Source organism: Semicossyphus pulcher, unplaced genomic scaffold (genome assembly GCF_022749685.1).
Source record: "Semicossyphus pulcher isolate SPU_LCO1_2020_fin unplaced genomic scaffold, fSemPul1.0.p SCAF_13, whole genome shotgun sequence".
In the NCBI taxonomy this organism is placed as follows: domain Eukaryota; kingdom Metazoa; phylum Chordata; class Actinopteri; order Labriformes; family Labridae; genus Semicossyphus; species Semicossyphus pulcher.
The window spans coordinates 30,138,332-30,157,740 of record NW_027211637.1 but is presented as its reverse complement, the minus strand read 5'-3'; the positions used below and the strand labels follow the sequence as shown (position 1 = coordinate 30,157,740).

At 42.1% G+C, this 19,409-nt stretch overlaps 1 protein-coding gene across 1 annotated transcript in view; it reads right to left on the bottom strand.

Moving 5' to 3' along the window:
• The window catches only part of lama5 (laminin, alpha 5), a 92,321-nt gene extending 75,706 nt beyond the window's left edge, over nt 1-16,615 (bottom strand). Inside the window, exons 1-2 of the mRNA XM_069659665.1 lie at nt 16,319-16,615; nt 9,027-9,179 (exon numbers count right to left, since the gene is read on the bottom strand). Of these exons, the coding sequence (XP_069515766.1) occupies nt 9,027-9,179; nt 16,319-16,615 (450 nt within the window). The remainder of the gene's footprint in view (nt 1-9,026; nt 9,180-16,318) is intronic.
• Nucleotides 16,616-19,409: the final 2,794 nt, after the last annotated feature.

The following is a 19,409-nucleotide window of genomic DNA, read 5'->3' as shown; positions in this document are numbered from 1 at the left end:
CCACTATTAAAAGCTGTGACTTAAACGTGTGGTTAACTGAGTCATGGTGGAAAATGCAGCAACAGAAGAAGAAAGAGGGAAAACTGCACTCAGAAATAAATCACTTTTTTGAACTATTAATGATGTTGACAACTTATAAAACCTCTATAAGGACTACAATGTCGAGCATTCACACATCAAAAGTGACACATGTATCCCCCAACATGATGCAAAGGCTCTGAAGTTGCAGAAATCAAAATAAGTTTCAGATTTTTAAATCTTCTGGTGACGTAAAAGGGTTGCTAGTTCTACTGATCCCCCTGTGAATCAACTCCATTCACAGCTTTCGTTTGCTAAATTGAAACATCTTAAACAAGTTATCTGTACTGTGCTACATGTCGAATGGAAAACTGCATAAAAGTCGAACTAAACAAGAGGAAATTCAAACATTTATCAAGCAGGAACTACATTTTTTTTTAAGTAATCATACATCAAACAAGACCTAAAAGACCAGTAAATATTGACAGAAACACATGGGATGTTCATGTGTCTGTGTGTCTGCTGGATGTGTAAGCAGGTTACTGTTGAAAGCTATTGTAGTGAACACAATTAGCCAAAATAGCTTTAAAAGTTACTAACTGCTGACATGTTTTCATTCTTTGGTCAAAATCTCGCTCCTCGCTAAGTCCCGCCCCCCTTGGTTACCGTTGCTACGCCTGTCAAGCTTTTGCAAATATTTTGGCGTTTTCAACTATAACAGTGAGAGATGTTCAAAGGGAAATAACAGCACATTTCTGGAAAAATAGTTCCCAAATATCAGAGAGAAGTCAACAGAAAGGACAACAACATGTATTTGAAACCGTCATCCAGAATATAATCTGTCAGCGGAGCGTTGAGAATGAAGAGGACATAAAAATCGAGGCAGAAGCTCAGCGGTACTGACCCACGTTCTGACAATTCATGGATCATATACAGGAACAATGTTCTTGTACAGCAGGGCAAGTCAATATATTGTTTTATTGTTTGACTTCCTATAACTTCCAATATCTAATATGTTTAGGATATCGCTCGCATATCATAGGTTTGATCCAAACACTGGATCTGGATTAACTTATAATTAATATTCAACCGTCTTTGTTTGCTAGCATGCTAACCTAGCCAAGTTAGTTAGCGTCTTAACGTGGAGCAAACGAAGGAGTGTTTGTTGATATTCGATGGATTAAGCAGCGAGTGAGGTCTTCCACAATTTATAATCCATGTCCGACGTCTCTCCTCTCGAGTTTTTTGGCGAAGGACAAGCTTAAAATATGACACCGTTATGGCATTTGAAAGCTTGACAGACCTTCCGTGCCTAGTTACGGTTGCTAACGTAGGATTGGACATTGGCCGTTCAAGGGAGGGGCTTAGCGAAGGGTCAGTTGGAAGTGCGCTGGTTTAGCTCAGCCCATCTACAAGAGGCTACAGTCCTCGATGGAGCCGCCTTGGGTTCAATTCCCAGTTCAATTCTCGGCCCTCTGCCGCGTGTCCCCCCCCACTCTCACTTCCCCTGTTTCTGACACTAGACACTGTCCTCTCTCTGATAAAGACATAAAAGACCAAAAATATAATCCTAAAAACAAAAAACAATCAATGAAAAACATTTTAATAAGTGTGGTTGGAATACTGTTTTTCACAATTAAAAAGCTGCCCATGTTTTGGCCTAAAGATTCATAAAGAAGAATTTAAAACAAACTTAGGATTTGTCACAACTGAATGTTGGTCTAATTTCCTTTTGTTAGCAGCTAACAGTGTGATTTATCTGTGCAGACTCTGAGCAAGAAGAAGAAACAAAGAATCAAGAAAGCGTGAAAGAGAGATGATGTCCATCTTTATCCCGTCTTTTCCTTCATTTCCAACATTAATGTGTCAGTGTTTCACCCTACAGAGGAGTCTTTGTGGCTGGACAGAGTCAAAGAGACGAATAGATGGAGAGGGAGAGGGAGAGAGAGAGAGAGAGAGAGGGGAAGGATGGGGAGGGCGTCAGGGAAGCACAGGCGATTAGAGATGATATCTTGAAAAGTCTCCCACACTTTTAAAGAGCTGTCTGCTTGACTAGATGTTGTACAACAGGCCACCCACACACACACACACACACACACACACACACACACACACACCAACATACAGGCATGGCGTCACACCTGAGGAGTGTGTATAAAAAACAACAACACACAGTGGAATTGTCTGTGCAGAGCCAAACAAGAGACAAAACATCCACACAGGCTGAGTGCGGTTCCCAGGCTCGTCGCTCGTAAATAGCAGAATTGGCAGAGGACACACTGATCATAATCACACACGCACACACACACACACACACACACACACTGAAGTGATCGCTGCTCACCTCAAGGCAGGCAGAGAGGATACCACATAATGTTACAGACGATCATGTTGTAATACATGAAATTGTCTATTTGTCCCGTGCTAATTTTGAGATTCCAAGACGGTAACTTTAAGACCCAGGCAACGAAGACTGATCCCACAGGCTGCTTTTACTGGGCCTGTTGAGGACAGCACTGTTCCGCCTCGACGTCTGTGTAAAAGTCACAGAGGCAGACTGGTGGCCGCAGCGGAGGTAGTAACAGAGGCGTAACAGCATGAGTGTGAATGGTGAAGCATGCAGGACGTAATGCCGTAACGCTCTGTAAAACCACACAGTGGGACAGAAACATTACGCTGATGTTTCGTTAAGTGTGAAAGTACAAAGGTGGGGTTATGGTGGCGCCTCATTACGGTGCTATTGCAACAGCTTATCCCAGCTGTCACTGGGTGAGAGGCGGGGTACACCCTGGATTGATCACCAGTCAATCACAGGGCTGACACGCAGAGACAGACAACCTTTCACGCTCACATTCACACCTTACAATTTTAGAGTCACCAATGAACCTAACGAGCATGTCTTTTGACTGTGGGAGGAAGCCGGAGAACCCGGAGGGAACCCACGCAGGCCCGGAGAGAACATGCAGACTCCACACACAAAGGCCCACTACCTCCGAGCTGGGATTCGAACCAGGAACCTTCTAGCTGTGAGGCGACGGCGCTAACCACCGTGCAAAAAACATAAATGCAATTTTATTCACACTGTCCATTTGTCTATATACTTCTATTTATGCAGAGAATAAACAAAGAGAATATGTCTGATAAGTTAAGTTGCTTTGCACTGGAGCTCTCTGTACTAAATAATCTTCTAATGAAAGAAGAAAATAAAAGGCTGAGATAATAAAATTCGATGGAAACAGGCCTTTATAAACACAGGACAGATGAGGGAAGTGATGCTCATGTGGAACTGAATCACGCTTCACTTGACATCAAAGTTAAACGGCTTTGATCATGCTTGATGTGAGCGACAAAAAGCGCATCAGAAACTGTCGGGATATTCCAAATATAAACTCCGTCCTGCAGCTCAGAGCCTCCTGGTACCTCTGACGTTCAAACCACATCAATAGCAGGAAGCATTCAGTCGGGGCAGTTGGCACAGCGCTCCCTCTTACGCACGCTGAACAATGGAGCTACGGCAACACTGACTGTGAGTCAGTCAGTCTTTGTCTTGTAGAGAAACCTGCCAACACACCAGTAATTCAAGGGCAAGTTACGGTTAAAAACATCAGGTAGGAAACGGCTGTTCAGCTTCGGCCAAGAAGACTTTAATATATTTAGTGTCCACCTTAAAGGAGGATTAAAAAGTCTGCTCAACTGCTGTTTTGTCACATTAAAAATTTTCAGCCCTGGATTGCTCATGGGAAAAGTCAAGGTAGAAAACCTAAACACCTGAAGGAATACATCCTAAATAATCCGCGTGTAGCTTCGGTTATCATTTGGATGACATGAAAACAAATGCACAATAATTCTAGCAGAAAGGATGGAAGGTGAGAGCCGTTCAAATGCATCTTTCTGGCAGATATCACCTGTTTTTTAACTTAAATTTTATACTGATGAAAACAAATATGTACTGAAATGCTCATTAATAAATTAACAAATCCAAATGGCTCCATTTGAATTAAGATTAGAGAGCTTTCTACTTCTGAGTTTGGGTGAGCTGGCCCTTTAAGTATCTTCTTGCAGAGTGATGCAGCTCTGCAGGGCTGCAGACTCTGACAAGTGTGATGACAGGGAGACACATCTTTTTCTCAGAGAGGGAGGATTGTGAAAAAACAGAGGACCTCACCTGAAGAACATGCACACACACACACACACACACACACACACACACACACACACCAAGAGACATTCCCAAATGAAGCCTATATTGTGCTCTAATAACAGGCTGCAGAAACAGACAAACATCCCCTGTTCTCCTCCTCCCCCTCCTTCCCCCTTTCCATGCCCTCATCCTCCTTCCTCTTCTTCACCTCCTCTTTTTTCTCGCCCTCTTTCCGGCCTTCCTCTTCCCCTCCTCCTCCCACCTGCATTAGCTTGCATTCACACTGGATTTATCCCTCCTTTATGTCAACTATTATTGCTCTCCTTGTTTTTCCTCCTGCCTCCTCCTCCTTATCTCTCCTCCCCTTTACCTGCCATTAAAGAATCCTTCCACTATCACACACCTGTGGAATGAAGCTGCACACACACCAGCGTTACAGTGCGCTTAGCTCATGGCGCCTTTGTACAATAAGACAGCGGTGAATTGTGTTGTAGTGGGTATGACCTCATCAGATGAGTCATATTCTTCCTACAGTTCATCAGGTAGCTGTCACTCCTCCTCCTCCTCCTCCTCCTCCTCCTCCTCCTCGTCTGCCTTCCCAAGTGAGCAGATAAAACATAAATAGAAAGGAGGCCGGCAGGTGCAGACACAGTTTGAAATATATCTTTCTAGGGGTATAGAAAATAATGAGGAAATTGTTTCAACATGTTCTTGAGAATTTAAAACTGGGACCTATGCTTTATCAGCGGGTAGTTAGCATGACGAGCTAGCAGGCCGTTAGCGTGCATTTTCTCCCTTTCTACCTTAAACATCTTCAAGCTACCTGCCAGATCACCTTAGACGACTGATTTCAGACAGCTCTGACAGAGATTTGCACCACCAAGATCAACTTGCACCCAACAAACAAGATCGCTTTTGGAAAAGCAAGAGAAGAAGAATGAGGAGCCGAGGTACTGAAGTGGAGGATAACGGTGAGGAGGAATGAGTGCTGGAGATAGCAGATGAAAGAAGGCAGGGAGGCAGAGGAGATAGAGATGCTCTATATTGGGCTATCTGTCAAGGATAGAATAAGTGCTACAGATATGAAAAGACGAGGGGGAGGACGAAGAGGTCTGAGTGGGCTGATGCTCCTTAATCAAACCAAACAGACCGAAGAAAGACAAAAGAAGGAGAAGAAGAGAATCAAGTACTGGGAGGGTTTAGTTTGTGCTTGGTACACCTGCTGCAGTACGGCTTGGATATACTGATACGGTCTGTGCAGCGTGTTTACCCCTGAATTCCACATGATGAGCATTTAATGCACATGATCTACACTGCTCAACTTCACCAAAATAATGGCACCTCAGCAGGCAGAAATACGTTTCTCAAGAGAAAAGCACTGCGAAATAAAAAAGCAACACGAAGATGCACGACATCGCCCCGAGCATTACATCCAGACTTGAATGCATTATCCTGCACACATGCACTTTAATCCTCTGGTTCTCCTCTGGTGTCAGGCTTTCCACCGGATGTTGGAACCTGGCTGCAGGATTTCCCTGCACAACAACAGCATTAATGAGGCCCAACACCAATACTGGGATGTAAGGCCTTGCTTGGTGCACTGTGCAGCCTGCACAGAGCAAAGAAGTTCCTCTACAACAAAGAGGACACTTCTTTTGAATCTTAAAGAACTTAAAATGTTGAAAAATCAATCAAGTTTTATTTCACCCATCAATGTCTGTTTGTATCTGTTTTCTGTCTTAATTTTTTAAGATGTAAAAATGGCAGCTGCTGAGGTTAAAAACTAAATGCAGCTTCACCATTTTGGAACATTTTGGTCATATTTCTGCTCCCAAACATATGATAAGGGAAAACCAGAAAATGTATACAAGGCAATATGCAGAATCGGTGCAGTGAGGTCCATTTGAAACAGGGGAATTGAGGGCGAAGCTGCCTATCATCCAGAAGCAGAAGCCTTTGCACACGTTGCAAACTCCAGCGATCTTCTCTTCTAATAAAAAGCGCTGGTTCACTCCATAGATGTTGAGTGAATTCAGAAATTGGTGGATAAAGAGATAAAAGTACTTTTTTTCTGCTAGAGAAAGGGAGAGAGAGGGGGGAGCGAGGGGCGAGTTAGGGGCAATTTAACAAGCCTTCCCCTCTGCGGGTTGAGACAGGTTAACTTACATTCCAATCTCTCCCTCCGCTCTCTCTCTTTCATTCACGCAGAGGTAGGGGGGTTAGGTGTGTGTTTTGTGGTCTTCTACACACTCTCTGAACCCTGTCACTCACACACACACACACACACACACACACACACACACACACACACTTGTAAACCCTGCCCTTAGCCCACCTACATTCTTTCAAGACAAAACTGCAACCTGGTAACTAGAGACCCTCCCCCTCCTCTCTCTCTCTCTCTCTGTCTCCTTAAGGTGGCCTTAAGCTTCGATGCCACCCAGACAACATGTTGATGCAACTTTGATTTGCAGGTAGTTGCAAGCGTCCTCATCCACTTAAGTGAAAGGTGCACATAGTGAATATATTTATTTTTAGTATTATCATTGCATTTTATTGTCTTTCATCTCGCCTTTTTTTATCCATCACTTCCTTTACCCTGTCCGTTACTTTGAGCTGTTGCAAGTGACTTTTCCCCAATGGGGGATCAATAAAGTCGATCTTAAGGTCTAACAAAGTCAAAGTTCACCTGTAGTTGTGCTTTGTTGTGCTACAGTGAAACGTTCGCACTCATTCAGACACTGAACATGCAGGTCAAGTGCACCAAAAGCATCTACACAATGCTGTTCAATACAGCGATGAATCTTTTCGTCCATAAGTAACATAAAATGTCCTAAAACAGAAAGAAATGACAATCACCGATTCAGGGATCTAAAGGGTGATATTTTTGGAGGTATTTTTTTGTCTCTTTAAGAGGAAAAAAACAAAACTATATTCTAATAACAAAGATATAAAACATGCAAAAAAAAGGAGCAAATCCTCAAATTTTGGAAGAAAGGAGCACAAACACAATGAAGTCCTGCAGCTGCATGAAGTGAGCAAATGCACACGAGACGGACAAAAGCAAAAAGGCAAAATTGAAAACAAAATATCTTAAGTTTTAATCCCTTTAATAAATAAATAATAAAGTCAAACATTTGCTGCTGCAGCATCTTAATTCTAAAGATCTGCTGTTGGTTGGACAAAAGAAGCAACTTGAAGACGTTGCTTTGGTCTCTGGGAAATTGTGACCAACTTTTTTCACAACTTTTATCGATTAAACGATAAATCAATAATAAAAAAGAAAATCATATGCAGACCTAAACATTAAGGATAAGCCAATGTGACAGCAAATACAGACTTCATTATTAATCTGTTATAATGGTACAGAGAAGAGATTCAGGCAGCTGCATCGCTGTCATCCAGTCAGCATCCATTCAACGAGAACATTCATTTTGTCCTTCTTACTCGTCCTTTTATTACTGCCACAAGGTAAACAGGCTTATAAAGACTTTAACAAGCTGAGCACACACACACACTCACACACACACACACACACACACACACACGCACAGTGACAGTCACAGCTCTTTGCTTCTCTATTGAGACCTTCAACCCTGACAGAGAGAGAGGAAGGGAAAAAGGGAAAGAGGGAGGAGAAAAGGGAGGATAGAAGAAGAGGGAAGGGGAATGCCATGACAGACTTTTCAAGGACACAAGGACACAAGTACACGCACACACACACACACACACACACACGCGGTGAATGCCCCGGCTCTGATGAATGAGGAGGGCACTCGAGCAGGAGAGTCGGGCACAAAAGAGCCGCATTGAGAAACATAAAAAGGTTGTTCAAGAGCGACGTTCAAAAACACAGAAAGGTTAAGTTGGAGCACAGAGTGAAGCTTCTCTCTGCTGCTGTGTGTGCCTGTATGTGTGTGACACTTTACTAACATGCTACACATCTTTATATGAGTGTGTGCCTGTATGTGTGTGACACTTTACCAACATGCTACACATCTTTATATGAGTGTGTGCCTGTATGTGTGTGACACTTTACCAACATGCTACACATCTTTATATGAGTGTGTGCCTGTATGTGTGTGACACTTTACCAACATGCTACACATCTTTATATGAGTGTGTGTAACTCTGATGGATTCACTACAACGCCAGCGAGAGCAAACAGAGCCTCCTGCATAGAACAACAACTCAAACTCGATTTGTTTTTCACTGTGAGGTGGCAGCAGCAGGAAGACGGTTTACCAGCAGCCATTGAATGATTGGGGGGGCGACTTACAACTAGTGGCTTTGGCAGGAATCCAGTCAGGTTTACCGGCACGTAACCTCTTTAAAATGAAAGTGGAATTGTGAATTGAGACCCGAATTTTGTGCATAGAAATCCACTCTACAACTCTTAAAGCTGGCCCACACTTAGATATGTAAAATGTGAGCGAGCCCACACATGACGACAGATAATGATAGACTGAAGCGATTTCTGCACAGCTATCCTTAAGATGCACTTGGAACAGCTTTGCATACATCGTGACAATTTGGAAATCCTCCTGCAGAACCCTTTTTATCTCTATTGAGATTTCCAGACCCTTATGAGCTCTCACGATCCCTCAAGAGACGATTTCGAGAACCACAAACCAAAGCAATTCAAACTTAAATAAGACAAATTGCCACCCAAGGAAAGAAAATGTTGACTCAAGCAGAGAAAACAGCAGAAACTGCAGCTCTACGTTATTACGGAGGATGTCCCACAACTGTCTGAAATCTCTGACGAACACTCCGGATCATACAAGAGAGGAAGAGCATCACAGAGAGACTGCTGACAGTCCGTGCATGTCCACGTGTTCCAGTGTGAATACATAATGAGGCCTACCTGTCCGAGGTCCAGCGTGACGTTCACTTCGTTGAACTCGGTGTTGCGGGACAGAGGCGGGCTCTGCCACCACCGCTCCGTCCCGTCGATGGCGTTGGTGATGGGATGGGCTCGGTCGCTGTCGCCCTGCCTGCAGATGTCACAGTACTGACCCTGAGGAGGCAGAGAGAGAGTTAGAATCTTTAGTTAAACATAAGCCTTGATAGTAAGAGATCAAACAGGCGTCCTCTGAGTTTGAAATGGCCTTGCTGTTCACTTTCCAGCTGTTTCATCAATCAACTCACCACAGCATGTGTCCTTGACAGGATAATATACGTCTAATACGTCTAACAGGAGTACGTCCCTGCTTTTTTCAGTCTTTAAATTATGCTTTGATGATTAAATATTTCATCAGATGTCACAGAGGACACACAAGAGCTTACATGCACTGCACCATTCGACACAAATCAGTCAATACGCCAGGTGGTTCCACTACCACAGGAGGAGCTAATCAGTGACACACCTGCTGCAGACTCTCTTAATACATCTAAACCTCAATGATAAAGGCCTTCTAACACTGTTGTTGCTCTTGTTTACAGATGTACAGTGGAGATTAAGTTTCAGGATCCAGCTCAGAGGATGTCTTTAAGTTACAGTCCACCAATACAGCAGCACAATGTTTCACTAAACGTCTGTGAAAAGAAGAGATTCCTTTCACACTGTTTGTCCCTGAAGCTAACTGGGTCAAGTTTCTTATGTTCCTACAGAGATGTGACTCCACTCAGGTTACTGTAACAGTGAGACTTCATTATCATCATCATTTTCTGGTGTTTTGCAGAGGGGTGAGCCATTTCGCATTCTTATTATCTCTGCACATGCAAAACAGCGACCGCGAAGCGACAGGTAAACAACACATAGCAAAATGGCGTCTGGGAGCATTTCAGCCTCAGCGCTGCAGAGGAAAGGATCGCCTGCAGGATCTGTAAAACGGACCTTGCTTATCACAGGAGCACGTCGGTAATGTGCGAGAGAGAAGAGGCGATGGACTTGTGCACTTGATGTGATGGACTTGTTGTATCAGCGCTTTGTCTGTCGTTTGTTTTAAACAAAAACTTGGTGCTGGATTTTTTTATTTCTCTTCTGTATCAGTCGGAGCCAAATCAGTATATTAAAGACACATTTTTGAATGAAGAACTCATATTTATGGTCTTTCTTGTTAGTTGCTGAATAATAGACATTAAGTCATTGTGCAATTCATTACCCGAATAGTCAATTCATCGATCGTGTCGTTAGTTGCAGCCCTATTGGACAGCATACTGCAACATAAGAGGTGGAGGTTCATGCCAAAAACACAAGTGTAGATGCAAACATACCCTGAAATAAACCAAGGTTAGGCACACAAATATTGGATGTATATATACTGTAGATATAATATCGGAGAGTTAGAAACACTGGGAGGTACAGTCCCCGTTGTTTAAAGTCTGAAAGGAGATTATCAGCACTTTCAAGCTACTTTTCCAGCATTGTTTGTATTTAGAAAAGGAAAGCAGTTTATTCCCAGTTATTGTTGCAATATCCTTCTAGAAAATGTTGGACTTGAAGTACAGTTAAAATCCTTTCTGGAGAACAGTTCTGCCTGTCCTTTGAATGAACCTTTAATATTTGCCATGAACCGGCTTCCACTCTTATCCTGTATGTCTCTTTACTAACATTTTTATTTAAGCATTGTTTCCTTTTTTAATGTTTTTATGGTTCTTTTATTTTCCTTTTAAGAATTTTTTTTATTGCATTATACAAAAAGCTCTTTAAATCTTTGTGTAAGAAACATGCAATACAAATAATCTGGCCTTGCCCAAATAAAAACCCCATATACCTTATTTTTGCACACTTTCCTAATTCATACCACAGATTTCTGATGCTTTTCCAACCCTTGAAGACACTTCAGTTAGTTTCTGTGCCACCCAACAAAAACATGGCACTAATAAAACAATAAAACCAGCCATAATGTTTAACATCTCTCCTGTGAATCTTAAGTTTCTTCCTGATTTTTAACCCATTTGGAAGTCAACCAAGAAGGTCGGTACTAAAGGGAGGTCAACCAGATACTGCCTGTGCATCCTTTAATAATTAGTACTTGAGCAGAGGTGGACGCGACCACTTGAAGCCGCCTCTGCACCTCTTTTGTTTCTAAAGCCTCGTCATTCTTATCTAATCCATTCTGGTTGTCTGAGCGTTTAAACCCGACTGCTGCTGGCTACGTGAGCGTTAGCATAAACTAAACAAGCACAGACCTGAACAAAAGCCCGGGTTAGAAGATGTTATCACTGCAAGTCACTGAGGTCAAAGGTCACAGGTCACTATCTAAAGCGACACCGTCTGGGCTCGGAAGTTCTGTTTTACTATACTTTTTCTTACTTTTCTAATGCTTCTCTTTTATAGCCCTTTATCATCTCTGCATTCACATCACACACTTCAACATTATTTCAGAGACCGCAGAGCATCCACACACACCGTGATAAACACACTTGAAACCCTTAAAATGAGCATGAAATCCCCTCAAATCGGCAGCTACATGTGAGAAATAAAATCCATCGTCTGACGGGGCTTCTGAATTCACAGGTTAATTTCCCACCCAGGTATGTGACACCTTTAAAGCAGGAGGCAGGTGTTTACTGTAGTGAGACGTCTTCTGCCAGGCTGTCAAACTCTCTTTCACACAGCTTCAGTCCCCTTTTCTCCCGTCCCTCCTCTCCTGTCACCTCCTTTCAAAAGCAAATATAAAGGCCACCTAGAAACGAACATGTAGAGCACATTCTCCTCTCTCTCTCTGTTACACACTCTTTCACTCAATCGCTTTTATCTCTCTTCCACTTTTCTTTCTTTTCCGTCCCTCCAACCTTTAGATGAATTAGAAAAACTCTCTGCCTCTCTCTCACTGCGGAATCTGTGTCCTCGGGGCAAGACAAACTGTTGCTTCGTCAACACCTGCCACTTTATGTAACCTTGTTTCTCTCGTAATGTAACACACCTTACATTACCAACAGTTTTGCATACTTCCTTTTACTCTCTTTCTTTCTATATCACATTTGTCTTTTTCCGTGGCCCTCAATGTAATAAAAAATCATCAAAATTGTGCTTTTAAGTTTTCAGCATGTACAAAAAAGGTCATGGATGAGTGAATTTTTACTCCTTTTTGCCCCCGAGAGCCACCGATGTGCAGAATGTCTCGGTTCGTCCCATCCCCCGGAGGAGCGCACGTTCATCTGTCTGTGCTGAGTCTCAGTCTCACTGTAAACAGTAAGTTACACAGAGGCTGCACTCTGGCTTACTTCAGCGGGATGAAGCCCAAACAGAAACAGATTTTCTTGTGATCGACTTTAATTAACGGCTCTTCAGTTTGCTGAAAGAACAACATCATGATGCAGATTAGGAACAACATGAAGCTTTGTCAGGTCTGTCCTCAAGAGGAGAAGAACACTACTTTAACATGTTTGTTGAACTGAGGTAGGAGCCATCGTTTATGATGCGTTCGAGGAAGTCAGGAAACCAAAACACTGAACGGCTTTCGTGACACAGCGTCAAAGGAATTTGTCTCAAGTTGAATTTTTGATCTAGAACAGATTGTTAGCTGTTAGCTGTTAGCATGCAGATGTCTGTTTATAGAGATTAATAAGAAGCTGAACGGTTGTCAGATGACGCTGATGGGAGCCAGGATGTCATTACGCTGGCTGTGTTCCTGCTTTTGCTCTCCACACAGACTGTTTTTCCTGCATACCTCGAGGCCTGCTGATACGTGATTGGTCAATACTTCTTGGACTACAAACGTACTCCAAACAGAAACACTTCCTGTACTTGCACCCACAAAGTGCAGTCACGGCTCATCGGAGTGTCGTTATTTTCAAGGTATTTATTTGGTCATGCACCAAAGTTTATTTCTTTTATTTGTAAAGGGACCATGTACAATATAAACATAAATGTAGCAGAGTAATCTTCATCTGTGGTAGCTTGAAAAAACATTTAATTTTTGCCTGATGATGACGCTGAATGAGAAGCCAAAGAACCAAAGCAGCTGAACTCATCCTTTGGGGACCACAAATGTTGATTTTAAGCATTAAATCAAAGATAACGTGTCGATATTAATCTGGGTTAAAAAGGTATGCAGTGATAACGAGTCTGGTTTAGTCCCAGGTAAGAAAGAAAGGATTTGATATACAGTGTGTAGGTATTTGTGTGTTTAAGAATCCTCTTTCTCAGACACACACATTCCTCCTGCTGTTTTTAATTACACTCTCATGTCTTGCTGTCAAATCAAAACAGGATTTACCTCCACACAGAAAAGTGTGTGTGTTTTCCGGCTGTATCTGTGCGTGTGTGTGTGTGTGTTGTTCAGGAGGTTGCATTAACCCAACAAGTGGGCCGAGCCACAAAAGCCCGGTAAAGTGGGCTAAACCTCTTAGCCCGTACACATAATGCACCATTCCTGGAGGTAATGACCAGATTTCTTGGGTTCATTTTGGAGATTTCCTGAGCTAATTACGCACCAACGTCGCCACTTCAACTGAACCGCTGCGAGGAGGCCGGACAGAGAACGAGTGAATGAAAACTGTGATGACAGAATATTCAGCCTAATCCTCCGTGTGGAGGAGCTGAAGTGGGTCAAACGTGTTCCTGATCACGTCCACATTCAGGGAGAGTTTAAACAGTAGAGGCACAGTTTTACATATTTACCAGCTAAAATTACATTAATTATCCTCAAAATTTATTTTTCTTTATTAACTTATTTTAATTAAGCTGGAGTTATTTATGTATAGTTCTTTAAGGGGATATTATAAAGCGGACTCACTTTTTTATATACTGCATTTTGGGGTCTAAATTGTAGGTTTAAAAAAGCCTCAATGTAGTTCCTGCGGGCAAATGCATCCCATCAAAGCACGTCCTCTAAAAGTGACAGGCTTACATTGTTATTCAAAGTGCCTGTCAACATTACAAAAAGGATCCGGACAGAGATAGACCTTTTTGTTAAAGAGTAAGATGCATTTCTTTAACCAGAAACAGATGTTCATTGCTCCACCAAACCCCATTGACAAAAACGTTAATTTTACCTTGCAGAACGCGGGAGTTGCTGGTCTACTACTGCTTCAATTGTTGAGTGTTTTTTGTGTCATTGTGTAACTTTGGTGCTTTGAAGGGTTAGGTTAGACCCAATGCAATTTTTGCCTAACTCACAATAATGTGAAAAACACTAAGAGATCCAGGCAGCCGTGAAGCAGCAACCACTGTGTCCTACAAGGTGAAATTACTCTTTTTGTCAATGGAGTCTGGTGTGCATTGAAGAGAGAATTGTAAAAGGATCTTAATCTTTAACAAAAAGGTCCACCTCTGTAGGGATCCTTTCTGTAATGTTGTCAGACACTTAGAATAACATTCTGAGCCCATCAGTGGCAAAAACAAGGACTTTTGGTGGACGAACTTTGACCTCCTCAGATGTATTTGCCCCGGAGGACCTAACACCCTCAGGACACATGTTTTTGTGTTAAATTGGCTTCATTCAATATCTTTACAGTCGATCAACCCTTCAGGCTGCCTGCTGTTCTTTCTCTACCTCTACTGATCAATCTCATGTCTTTATCTCGCTAACTTTACATCTTTATCTTGATGTCTTTTAACGATACTCATTTGCAATTAACATGACCTAGTTTCTTTCCTTTCTGTCTTACAGCAAAAAACAACCATCAATAGTAGAAGAAGCGGCCCTCAGGTCTCGATGATCTCGCTGTAACAGAGCGGATAAACTCTGATTGGAGGACACGGGTCAGTCAGCGCGAGGAATGTGGGGAACAGGTGGGAGAGAGAAGGCACTAAGCCGCCTGCATGTTATCACCCAGAGGGTCTCTTTAATGGTTAACCCATGAAACTGCAATAATCCTTTCTGCTCTAACTAGTGATACCTGGAGGCTTAATAGTCAATCACACACACTGGACCGGCTGCTGTTGGTTTTCACAAGCTCATCCTCACATTAAAAGCTCATCTTTAAAACATCAGTGAAATCCAGCACTGGAAATGCTGCCTGTCCTTATATAAGTGGTCTGTGTTAAGTGTTGCCAAGTCCTACAAAGGAAGCAGTGCATGAAATAATGACTTGGCAGAGCAGAGGGGAGATTCGTGCACACTGCTGACCCCCTCTGTTCAACTCTGAATGCAAGTGTGTGCAGTGAGCAAGCGGGCATCCACACAGGGTCGACTTTTTTGATGATAGAAAATGTGATAAAAATTAACAGTAAAAATAGCAAGAGTAACTTTGTCGTAAAATCTGTGATATCTCAGAGGATAAAAATGTCATTATACACCCTAAAACTGACAAATATGCAGCTTTAAAGCAGCAACATTACAGCTGCAAATGCAATAAAACATTTTATAAGCTCATTATTAATCCCTATAAATATTATAGTAATGCAACCTGAGTTATTGCTGCAACCATACAGAAAAGCTACACAGTCTATACAAATACGATATGCATATTTAAAGGTGCAGAAATGCCATAAAACACTTTATAAATCACACAAAAACACTAAATTGATCTTGCAAAACAAACATTATCAGCACCTAATTCACCATTATACACATACTACAGGAGTGCTAGAACATGGCCAGAGGGGATAACTTACACAAACTGCTGCAAAACAGCAGCCAACAGGGACTGTGTAGTAAAAGGGTAGGTGTAAATATGTAATTGCATATCCTAAATCTGACACAATTTAGTCCTTAAAGTGGACTTACATAGGAATATATTAGCTGCAAATGCTATAGAATGAGGTAAGATCACTATAGGCTCATTATAAATCCTAAGAAATGCTACCGAAGTGTTTAATGTGACCATACATGCATAACATAGGAGTACCAGTCACTTAAGCCTACCATTGTGCACCACAAACACACACTCCTATCCTACGGGAATAGCACATGCACATTTTAAGCTGCACAAATCGCATAAAAACTCAATAATCAAGCACTATAACCATATTATTGTAATACAATAGGCAGATGCATTGTAAGCCCTTGTTGTAACATCATATACATACTATAAGAGTGTTATAACATGGCCATAGGTGATTACTATGCAGGTAAAAAGTCTCATAAGTAATATAATAGGACTAACATTGTATTATATGGCTGTAAAGTGGGATAAAACTGATATTAAGCGATAACTATGTGAATATTTCAAATTAAAACACAATAAAGTGTTATAAAGTTCAGATTCACTGATGTGCAATACAAGCAGGAAAATACGCCTTTAAACTTTAGTCCGGCTCACCTGGATGGTCTGGCTCGGGTCTCCGGACACCGGGCCTCCAACCAGCTTGCAGTACAGGTCCTGCACGCTCCTGCCGGTGTCGTCCTCCCCGCAGGTCGCGGTGGCGGTGATCTTGGTGCCCTCTGCCAGGTTAAAGTATGGCGGGTGGAGGCTGTATCCGTTCACCCCGTTGGTGGGCAGCTCCTGCGCCGAGGCGAAGCTGCAGCAGGTCGCAAACAGCGGCCACAACAGCACCGCAGCCATCCGCGTCCGAGAGCTGCGAGCCGGGGAGAGGAGCGGAGCCGGTCCGCTCGCCATCATCTCCACCTGTTCGCTCGATCCGGCCAGAAAAAGTTTTGAGGAATAAATTAAACTAGAGAAATGAGCTGTTAACTTCTGTTAGAGGGAAGCATTTGGAGTTAAAAGTGATGCAAACTACAGAAGAAAGAGGGAAGAAGAGGAGTTTTTTAGTCCTGGAGAGCGGAGCGTCGAGGTTTCTCTCTCTCTGTCGCTCCAACAGGCACCTATTCCAACTCAATCTGGACTCGACCTCCCCTCCTCCCATCCTCTCGCTCCCCCGCCCTCCCCCTCTCTGTTGGCCCGGCCCCAGAGGTTGGAGGAGGGCACAGCTTCAATCAACGCTCTGCGTTTGAATGGTGTAATTCTCTTTAAACAATCATCACAGAAAATTAATGGGCTCAAATAAAAAGCACCGTAAATGGAGAGTTTGGATCCAGCGATAATTATGGACTTTTAAAAAGACATTTGAAACATTTGAACTCCATTCTTGACACTTAATTCCTTTATGTTTGGCCTTAACACAAGAAAGGTATCTTTCTTTTACTCCCAATGTTCTGTTTACTCTCCTATCCTTCCAATTTTTCTTCCTGATCACTCCCTCTTTTTAGTGTAAATTAACTTAACTTCTTCCCCTGTTCTCTCTCATTAATTCGACATGCCTGCCTTGCACCCACCAAGTGACAAAACGACAAATGGGACATTTAAACCAAACAGACACACACAGAGAAACGGGGGCCCAGACAGTCCCTCAAACACACTAAACAAATAAAAACAGCAGGACAGGTGCTCTACACAAACACACACAGAGGGCCACACACTCAGATACACTCTCAGGCTGTTAACACTCAGGACAGAGAGGATAATAAGAATTATTTCTGGTGTAGGAGACTTTGATTTGTAACCAACAGGAGCCGTACTTTACACTTTGAAGATCAATAACATAATGATAATGTCGTGATTTTTAAATTGCAAAGCGCCTTTCCAGTCGAGACACAAATGATCTGCTATGACAAATAGTTTAAAGGTTTTCAAAGAATTTAGCCTTAGGGAACAGCAGCACAAAAGAGTATCTTGATGCTGTTGTGGTTTGCAAATTAGACAAGTGATATGCGACAGGACGTCTTACATCACAAGAGATTTCACTCCCGGACACGTCTGAATGGTCTCCAAACGTTGTAAAAACCTGTGAGGACTGATACAGATAAAGACAAGAAACCACAAGTGATACAGGAGATTCTTCCCTTTGAAAATTATATCCTCGATCAGCTTGTGATCCAAGTTGTTTGTGTCCTTCTGAGGGCCTTCCCCCTGATATTTCCCTCGTCTTGTATCTTGTGCTGTCATTGACTTTAGGTCGTCGTTGCTGACAAACTTTTCACCCTACAGGATTGAAAAAAAATTAAAAATCCAGATTTTAAACATGATATCTCTCTGCATTCTGTGACAAGTCAGTGCATGCAGCATGCTTACAGGGACTAAGTTAAATCGAGCACTTTACACCTGCACTAAAAAACTCCATTACCTTCTAGTCCAGTATGGCACTGACTTCCAAATACTACATCTTGTCTATAAAGCATTGAATGGTATGACCCCCTCAACACCTGTCTGACCTGCTCACTGGCTATAGCCCAACCAGGGGGCGGTTTCACGAAGATGTTTCAGACTGGTCTATAGTGTTATGCCAGTCTTAACATTACTCATAGATCAGTCGAATGTAAGTTGGAACGTTTCACAAAAATAAAGACCGACTAATTTTCAGCCAAAAAAATTAGACACCTTACCCCCAGGCTAACTCAGCTCTAAGACCCATGTTACCATGGTAACAATCAGTGCAGCAATTTTTCCATATCAGGTTTTTTTGTTGTTGTTTCACTCTTCCATTCGATTTTTTTTTTTCAAATAAAATGCCCTTAAAACTGTTGAATTCCCCAAACAGACTTGAGCGTTTAGATGCGGTTACTCAGTCGGCCATTTTTTTTGTTTTGACAAAAAGTCTTAATTCACCCAGAATTCAATGCACCATAGTCCTGCTTAAGATAGACAAGAACTAAACTCTTTGTGAAACGTATGAATTTAGACGTCTATCTGAAGTCTGACTGTTTGTTAAATCTAAGCCACAGTCAGTTTGTCTTTGTGTAACCGGCCCCCGATCCCTCAGATCATCACCTATGGCTGTTCTAAATCTACCTAAAGTTCAAACTACATCAGGTAAAGGTGCATTTAGTCACTATGGTGGAAACTTTGTTCTTTTAAAAGCAGTCTTAAAACACCGCTTTTCTCTTGTGACTTTGGCGGTTAGTGTGTCTTTATGTGTGTGTGTGTGTGTGTGTGTGTGTTCCTGCTGTAGTCCTGTATGTGTGCTCTAGTAGGAGAAGGTCACAGACTGTAGGACCTGCACTTCAAGTACACGTGTGTGATGTATGGGTTGGTTGTTTTAAAAATGTGTTTTGAATTTTATGAATGTGTTTCTGAACTCGTTAGTTTATAGTTTGCTTTTTTTATCTTACAAAGCACATAGAGTTTTACATTTGCATAAATAAATAAAAACAATTGAATCTCTGGGATCTTGTTTTTGAAATATTCAAACACAGCTATTGTACCTTTGCCTCAGATTATTGACTTTAAAAAGACATCGATTGTAAAATCCAGGCTAAAATCAGCATTACCAGCTTTTTGAGTCTTTAAATGCATCTCAGAAAAATAGAGTTGACTCAGTTGTAATTTCGGAAATGAATTTGTTGTACGTCAGCCCAGTGGTTACATAAAACTGTACCGTTACCGGTAACGTAACTTAGAAAACTCCGCAAGATTT